Source organism: Salvelinus sp. IW2-2015, unplaced genomic scaffold (genome assembly GCF_002910315.2).
Source record: "Salvelinus sp. IW2-2015 unplaced genomic scaffold, ASM291031v2 Un_scaffold2204, whole genome shotgun sequence".
Lineage (NCBI taxonomy): Eukaryota > Metazoa > Chordata > Actinopteri > Salmoniformes > Salmonidae > Salvelinus > Salvelinus sp. IW2-2015.
In genome coordinates, this window is record NW_019943534.1 from 1 (window position 1) to 9,509 (window position 9,509).

General features: G+C 42.3%; 1 protein-coding gene across 1 annotated transcript in view; it reads right to left on the reverse strand.

Moving 5' to 3' along the window:
* Nucleotides 1-2,161: 2,161 nt before the first annotated feature.
* The window catches only part of LOC112073276 (P-selectin-like), a 50,713-nt gene continuing 43,365 nt past the window's right edge, over nt 2,162-9,509 (reverse strand). The window contains 5 exon segments of the mRNA XM_070440087.1: nt 2,162-5,524; nt 5,825-5,930; nt 7,446-7,711; nt 7,939-8,056; nt 8,826-9,031. Coding sequence (XP_070296188.1) covers nt 5,460-5,524; nt 5,825-5,930; nt 7,446-7,711; nt 7,939-8,056; nt 8,826-9,031 — 761 coding nt within the window. The 3' untranslated portion in view covers nt 2,162-5,459.

The window sequence follows — 9,509 nt, forward strand, 5'->3', positions numbered from 1 at the left end:
TGTCTCCCATCTCTCTCCCTCTTTCTACCTCGGTCTCCCATCTCTCTCCCTGTCAGGTGGAAGATGAAGGGGGATGGATAATCAGACTGGGTTATGACAGCAGAATGAGTCAGATGCAGGTTAATAATCACATCCTCCACCGCCTGTCTCACATTGGGCTCCCCTCTGTCAAATGGCCCTACCTGCATTTTTCTTCCTTCCTTCCTCCAGCAGGCCTAAAGGGAGACCACCCAGGTTCTGTGKCCAGCTGGAATGCACCGTTCCTGGGTAGGGGAGGCTATGTACCGGGGAGACGACAGAGGGGTTGAAAGCTGTGTCAGGGGAGAATGTGTGGTGCGCCACACAGATATGATGCATATTGTGTCTCCTTGACCCCGCCGTGAACCCTCTCTACACACCGTCCAGTCTCATGTTCCTCTGAAATCAGACCTCAGGGAGCAGAGAGTGCAAGTCAGGGCCGGTTCCAGGCATAGGGGGTCGCTAGGCCCCCCCCCCTCAGTCGGGGTCATAACTTACTGTTGAGAGTTAAAACAGTAGAATACACCAGGTGATAGTTAAACATTTGGTTGTGCATCAGCTGTTGTTATTTTTGTTTTGTCAGTCACTGACAATCACTCAATTAGCCATGTCAGCTAACAACTTTTAGACGGGTAAGTTAGTCGAGCCAGTTATCTTAACATGTAGTAATCATGGCTGAATACCGACCAGGCACACAGGGCACGTGCCCCCGGGGGGCCTGTCCACCAGAGCGCCCTCAATGATTTTGTTAGTCACTCTCACTCAGATATCATTAATATGGCATAAGTCATGGCAAAATGTGTGAAATTGCAGGAAATTAGCTTTAAAACMGCAAAGAAAAACGATCTGTGCTCCATGGCAACATAAGTAGAATTGCATCAAATTTGTTATAAAATTCTACAAAACAAATGTGCAAAATGTGAACTGTAGAAAACTTGCTTTAAAACTGCAACATTTTCTCTACGTCCCATGACAAAATGTGTAGAATTGCAGGAAATTAACTTTAGAATGTACATCCACTAAAAAAACGAATTGTGTGGCTTGGGCCTCAAAAAGTCTGGAGCCGGCRCTGGTGCAAGTCAATGGTCAGGACAATCTAACGGTCTGTCACCAGTGGTATTCAACTGCCAACCAGTCCAGACCATAGAGTGGAACAGGAGTGAAAACGTCCTGGTAGCTCTTCAGGAAATAGGGTTAGAGAACCCTGGAGTAGAACATGTGATCGAATGTGTGTGTGTGTGTGTGCGTTTGTGCACGTACACGCGTTTCTCCGCTGCACACTGGCCCGGTTGCCAGCAGCATCCCGTGAGACGAGGAAAAATAATCAAATGGATATCATACGGTCACAGCGGGTAGCAATAACCTCATTATTATTCTGACGGTAGCCAAACGGCTTCCTGTCAGCGAATCGGTTATTTATTGCACCTCCCGTGCCAACCGTGGGGCACAAACCCTCTGTCTTTTAACCACTATAATTGGCTTCAAGCTGTTTCAGCGCGGAGACAGATGCGCTCGCTTTGTAGAAGAATCTCGAACGAATCATTTCTTAGTTCACCTTCAGCTAGAAGCAGACCATATGATATGGCCATTGTGGACCAAGTATACAATATGATGTCCAACAAAACATGTCTGGAGACACAATATTGGAACCAGTTTTGGGGAAGCTACTCTGAAAATATACTATAGTTTACCAAACACAGGAGGTTGGTGACAACTTAATTGGGGAGAATGGGCTTGTGGTAATAACTGAACCGGACTCAGTGGAATGGTATAAAACACATCAAACACATGGTTTATGGTAATAACTGAACCGGAATCAGTGGAATGGTATAAAACACATCAAACACCATGGTTTATGGTAATAACTGAAACCGGAATCAGTGGAATGGTATACAACACATCAAACACATGGTTTATGGTAATAACTGAACCGGAATCAGTGGAATGGTAATAAACACATCAAACACATGGTTTATGGTAATAACTGAACCGGAATCAGTGGAATGGTATACAACACATCAAACACATGGTTTATGGTAATAACTGAACCGAATCAGTGGAATGGTATAAAACACATCAAACACATGGTTTATGGTAATAACTGAACGGAATCAGTGAATGGTATAAAACACATCAAACATGGTTTATGGTAATAACTGAACCGGAATCAGTGGAATGGTATAAAACACATCAAACACATGGTTTATGGTAATAACTGAACCGGAATCAGTGGAATGGTATAAACACATATCAAACACATGGTTTATGGTAATAACTGAACCGGAATCAGTGGAATGGTATAAAACACATCAAACACATGGTTCATGGTAATAACTACCCGGAATCAGTGGAATGGTATAAACACATCAAACACATGGTTTCATTTGCTTCGTTCCAGCCGTTATCATGAGCCGTTCTCCACCCAGCAGCCTCCACTGTTACCAAGCTACCAATTACTTCACATTGGAAGATAAGCTACGCTAAAGCTACCGTTATGGAAAATATAGTTTACTGAACGTTTCTTACTTTAAAAAATGATGATCATATCTAGATCTGAAATGTCAACCTGMTCTCAGAGCATTTCGTATAACTTGTTATATACACTCCATTTAGTATGATATGTTACGTTTTTGTATGGTATGTATTAATTTGGGGATGTCCATCACACATTTCACATGATATGTTACGAATTACAATCAGTACTTTTTACGTTACGAATGAGCAAAACGTACAATATATTATGAACATGCAAAACGTATGATATGTTACGAATTRCAATTTGTCGTGGTTAATGTAAGCTAAGTGGCTAATGCTAACATCAGCTAGCTGGCTAACGTTAGCTTGGCTAGAGGTTAGGGTTAAGGTTCAGGTTAAGGTTAGGAGTTAGGTTAAAGATGTAATGTTAGGGTTAGCTACCATGCTAAGTAGCTAAAAAGTAGTTGAAAAGTTGCGAATTAGCTAAAGTTGTCCGTGATGAGATTCGAACACGCCTTTGGGGTGCCAGACATTTGCGTTATACACCCATCCATCCACGCCGACCAATCGCCTTCCTTTTGTTTTTACCTTAAGTAACTATCTGTCTCATGTAACCATACCAAACGTAACATATCAAACTAATTTGAGTGTCCCGGATTTACATTTACTTGTTTACGTTTAATCTATGAGACCAGGCTGGGAATGTCATAGACTACAAATTGCAAGGATAGATCCCTCTGGTGTCAGAATGTGTAATTTAGCCGATTAAACACAAAAGCTGTGTTTCAATTGAGAATTAGGCAGGTCTGATGCAACAAAAAAAAAGAAGGAAATTATTGCCTTCTTCACCCATATTTTATTGTTGTTGGGTGCACAAATGTAGTGTGTAGTTCCAGCAGTTAGCTACACCACTACAAGCCAAAAAAAAGTAATCAACTACTGAAAACACTACCAAGATTTTAAATTAGTTCAACTGCCAACAAGCTAATGTAGTTAAATTACTAGTTGAACTACATGTAGTTTACTACCCCCCCAACACTGATTAAAACTCATATTGTGATCAGTTAAGGGCCTCATGTCAAAGGCCCAAACAATTCTTTATAAATACTACAAATAATGGTTGTATTGCTCCTAGCTTGCTAATATCCCCAAATCACCTAACACAGTCATAATTAAGGGTTATGTTGGCTTTTTCATGAGAGCACTCCGTTTCAGTCCACATGATGAAATAGATGGAGTTGGAAGGGAGTTGACTCCAACCCTGACAATACTATCGATGTTGAGATGATGGCTCACCTGTCAGACAGGCAGGACACTACATGCCAGGTTGACACTTTGTGAGGTGGACAGTGAGGCAGGATGAGAGGGGGGTGAGGTGGACAGTGAGGCAGGATGAGAGGGGGGTGAGGTGGACAGTGAGGCAGGGTGAGAGGGGGGTGAGGTGGACAGTGAGGCAGGGTGAGAGAGGAYGGAGGTGGACAGTGAGGCAGGATGAGAGGGGGGTGAGGTGGACAGTGAGGCAGGGTGAGAGAGGAAGGAGGTGGACAGTGAGGCAGGGTGAGAGGGGGGTGAGGTGGWCAGRGAGGCAGGYTGAGAGGGGGGTGAGGTGGTCAGCGAGGCAGGGTGAGAGGGGGCTGAGGTGGTCAGCGAGGCAGTGTAAGAGGGGGTGAGGTGGGCATAATTTTCTCAACTTTTGCAAATGTTTTATACTGAATGTTATCAGATCTTCAACCAAAATCTAATATGAGATGAAGGGAATCTGAGTGAACAAATAACACAATAATTGCAAAATTCCTCCACAGCGACGTGAGAGACTGATCAACAACTACAGGAAGTGTTTGGTTGGAGTCATAGCAGCTAAAGGGGGCGCAACCAGTTATTGAGTGTAAAGGGGGCAATTACTTTTCACACAGGGTAATTGGGTGTGGCATAATTTTGTTAATTAAATAAATKAAATAAGTATATATTTTTTGTTGTTGTTATTTGTAAACTCAGGTTCCCTTTCTCTAATATTAGATTCCGGTTGAAGAGCTGATAACATTCAATACAAAAGAAATGGAGAAAATACTTTTTTTTACAGCACTGCACATTCTGCATTCTATTGATCTCAATATATTGAATACAACATTTGTCCAAGTGAACGTGATGAGAAACATAGAAAGCCATCAGTTTGACTGCAAGCTACATACAGATATGGGATCTTAATTTGATCAATCTGTTGTCGCTGAGAATTTTCCTGCGCTGCAGGATTTACATAAATTCACTGAAAACCACTAACATACTTATTGCACTGTAATGTAGCCCAATTTTGGCCAGCTAATAGCCTAACCACCYAWCAAGTAACATTACATCACGGAAAAGTGTGAATGGACTAAATGTTCAAATCCTGTTGATGCAAGATTATTTTGCTGCGACAATACTGGTCAAATTAAAATCCTACATATCTAACATCCATTAAAGGTGAAATATGCAGAAATCACTCTGCCATTTCCTAGTTGCTAAAATTCGAACAGTTTTCCTAATATACACAAAACAGAGTGTAGAGAATCATTGTACCATCTAAATCGCTGTGAAATATATTTTCAATTGCATTTTCAGCTGTTTGAACCATTTTCAGCTGTTTGAAGCTGGTGTACAAAACCCGAAAGTAAAAGATGAAAAAACGAAACTTAAGAATGGGAGGCATAGAAATAGTATACATAGAACAGATATACCGCTTCTTAGGCTTATTTTCAATAATTACATATCTATAACTCACATTTCTATGTGAATCTGGTCGGGTCYCCCAAAAGTTACATATTTTAGCTTTAACAGCCTATACACAAAAATAAGTGTAGAAAAAAWTGTATAAAAGGAACAGTGATGGCTTTAAATACATTGAAAACTATTAACTTGTTTAATTCAATATCCAACTCGTTATGCAAAACCTTGTTTTACAGTTACAATGTCATTAAGCACATTCTTTTTTAAGAAATCTCAAAAGCAGGGTTCTCTCTTTCCTCCCATAACGAGTTGTCAAAGTTGAAGTCACCTGMGACGGACCAGAAACAGGGATTATTATTATGGAACAGGCTTTAACTATACTATCAGTATACTTACATACTACTACAACAGTACTATACTTATATACTAATACTACTATAGTACTATAGTATCACTGCTTCTAACACAGTAAGGCCTAACACAGTAAGACATTATAGATGAAAGAAAGATGGCCCGTTTGAAATAGTGTCAAACACAAGAAATTTCCTCCTCAAGCTCTGGTGCAATAGCCTGGTGACGAGGTTACACATACAATATGAAATACATGTCTTTAATCCATTTCTCTTACCTTTCTTGCTGAGCTTCTTTGCGACCAGCATGCCCAGTCCCAGCAGTAGTAACAGCCCAGCAGCAGAGGCAGCTCCCACCACTGCATAGGCCAACATCCTAGAGGACTCTTTAACACAACAACCATAGAACAACCAGTCACTATCCCTGACTCTATAGAACAACCATAGTCACTATCCCTGACTCTATAGAACAACCATAGTCACTATCCCTGACTCTATAGAACAACCATAGTCACTATCCCTGACTCTATAGAACAACCAGTCACTATCCCTGACTCTACTAGAACAACCATAGTCCACTATCCCTGACTCTATAGAACAACCATAGTCACTATCCCTGACTCTATAGAACAACCAGTCACTATCCCTGACTCTATAGAACAACATAGTCACTATCCCTGACTCTATAGAACAACCAGTCACTATCCCTGACTCTATAGAACAACCATAGTCACTATCCCTGACTCTATAGAACAACCAGTCACTATCCCTGACTCTATAGAACAACCATCACTATCCCTGACTCTATAGAACAACCATAGTCACTATCCCGACTCTATAGAACAAACACAGTCACTATCCCTGACTCTATAGAACAACCAGTCACTATCCCTGATCTATAGAACAACCAAGTCACTATCCCTGACCTCTAACAACCATAGTCACTATCCCTGACTCTATAAACCAGTCACTATCCTGACTCTATGACAACCATCATATCCCGACTCTATAGAACAAACCAGTCACTATCCCTGACTCTATAGAACAACCAGTCACTATCCTGACTCTATAGAACAACCAGTCACTATCCCTGACTCTATAGAACAACCAGTCACTATCCCTGACTCTATGAACACCATAGTCACATCCCTGACTCTTATAGAACAACCAGTCACTATCCCTGACTCTATAGACAACCAGTCACTATCCCTGACTCTATAGAACAACCAGTCAATCCTGACTCTATAGTCACTATCCCTGACTCTATAGAACAACAGTCACTATCCCTGACTCTATAGAACAACCAGTCACTATCCCTGACTCTATAGAACAACCAGTCACTATCCCTGACTCTATAGAACAACCAGTCACTATCCCTGACTCTATAGAACAAACCAGTCACTATCCCTGACTCTTTAGAACAACCAGTCACTATCTCTCCACTCTATAGAACAAACTCAGTCACTATCCCTGACTCTATAGAACAACCAGTCACTATCCCTGCTCTATAGAACAACCATTCACTATCCCTGACTCTATAGAAACAACCAGTCACGTATCCTGACTCTATAGAACAACCAGTCACTATCCCTGACTCTATAGAACAACAGTCACTATCCCTGACTCTATAGAACAACCATCACTATCTCTGACTCTATTAGAACAACCAGTCACTTCCCTGACTCTATAGAACAACCACAGTCACCACAGGGTCAGAACAGAGCAGGTAAACCAAGAGGTCACCCTGTAAGGATGGATGCTATGCTGTAGTCACATGAGATGAAGAAAATCAGGGGAAATTATGATATGACCTAATGTACTACTGTTCAATTGAATTCAATGTATATAATGTAAACATATTGTATATAATATTTGATGTAAACAAATAGTCATTACAACCTTGGACAGAGGTGATGTTTCTTTGGCAAGAGGGCCACAGGTCACTCCATTGTCCTCTGAGGTGCAGGACAGCTCTTCTGTTCCGTTCAGATAGTAGCCTTTGCTGCAGGTGAAGAGGCACAGAGAGCTGAAGCTAAACTCCCCGAGGGAGTGTGAGCAGTTCATGAAGGGTCCCGAGTTGGTGGGTTGAGTTGAGGTTGGAGTGGGTGGTGGAGATGGCAGTCGGGCAATGGTTCTCTCACTGGACCACTGTAGGGGTTTAATCAATCAGAAAATGGCTCTAGGTTGAAGATAAATGGTTAAGACAAGGATCTAATATCCAGAACTCTTTGCATAAAGGAAAAGAATTCAAACTAAGGGATGAGCGATGCTGCTCAGCAAGCACTGGTCCCATGAATCTGTTTATTTCTAAAGCTTCCACATGGAATCATTACATTTTCCTAACCTGGGTCTTCAACCTAGCTATGGTTTGAACTAGGATGTGGTGAGTTACCCAGACAGAGGGGGGCTCTCCTGCTCCATGTGCCCAGGGAGGTGCACTCTGTATCAGCCAACCCGTTCAGCAGGAACCCCTCCTCACAGGAGAACAGACACTGGGACCCGTACTGGAACTGACCATGGAGGTCAGAGCAGTTCATGGAGCCATGCGGGGGAGAAGGTTAAGGTCGCACTGCGAGCTGGAGGGATATAAGAGGACACAGGTTTGTGACACACAGGCCCAAGATATATCTATTATAATTACACATTTATATTTATCTATTCCTATTATAATATGATATTTTGTTTTTTTAACCTTTATTGAATTAGGCAAGTCAGTCAAAAACAAACTCTTATTCACAATAACAGCCTACCCCGGCCAACGTGGGCCAATTGTCCGCCGCCCTATGGGACTCCCAATCACGGCCGGTTGTGATCAGCCTGGAATCAAACCAGGGTCTGTAGTGACGCCTCTAGCACTGAGATGCAGTGCCTTAGACTGCTGCCACTCGGGACCACCCCATGCCAGATATACTGTTCCTAATCCTTCAGCTAACCACAATAGTTTAGGTTCTCCATTCCAACCCTTTGGATTTATTCAGTGAGGTGAAACCATTCAGAATTTTCCAGATAGAATGAAGTGAATAGATCTGACACAGTTCCAAATCATACATGACAAACACATCTGTTTACACCACACATTTCTACCTGAACACCCCTGGTCTTACCCTGACAGGCAGGAAGGGCGTGGCTCCAGTAAGCAGTGAGGGCAACGGGTGGAGTTAGTTCCTACCAGAACAAAACCCTTCTCACACTCCAGGCTACAGGTGGAGCCATAGCGAACTCATTCATAATGTATTTTTTTAATAAATAATAATTCTTATCACATTGAAACTCCCTCTAGTTGTCTTGGTATAGCTCACGTTCACATGCAGGTGTGTGGTTGGTCCATTGTCCAGTAGATAAACAGGTGAGGTTGGTGTCTCCTCTCAGCAGGTAGCCCTCCTCACAGGAGAACCCACAGGAGGAGGTGAAGGAGGAGGCCCCCAGGGGGTCCACACAGGACATGTTCCCCATGGCAGGAGGMGACAGGGGGCCACACCTCACCACTGTAGTAGGATACAGGTAAGATAATAAAAGATTATGATTGTGTTCCCCTATTCAGACGTTGTTGACGCCAGATCTTACAAAGTAATAGCTAACCCAGTGCTTCCCAAACTTTTTCACTCATGTCCCCCTTTCATCATTGGGGAACATCACGCGCCATGGGGTGGAGAGAAAGATTCCACGTTTTAAAGGTAATTTCATTCAGTTCTACATATTATGCCATGTCTTATGTGTGCTCATCCGATATTTCAGMGACTCAAACGTTACAACAAAATATAAACAGGATTAAAAAACCTAGCTAAAAGCCTTAAGCTGCCATGGCTTGTTGATCAACGGGACATTTCTGACAAGTTATAAATAGGAACCACTCAGCTAATCKCATATGTTATAGCAATCTGGTGCCTGACGGCACAGTCGATGACGTGGCACACAACCATTGGTTGATGCATGTCTGAGCAGGGGAACACGACCAAGGTAAGA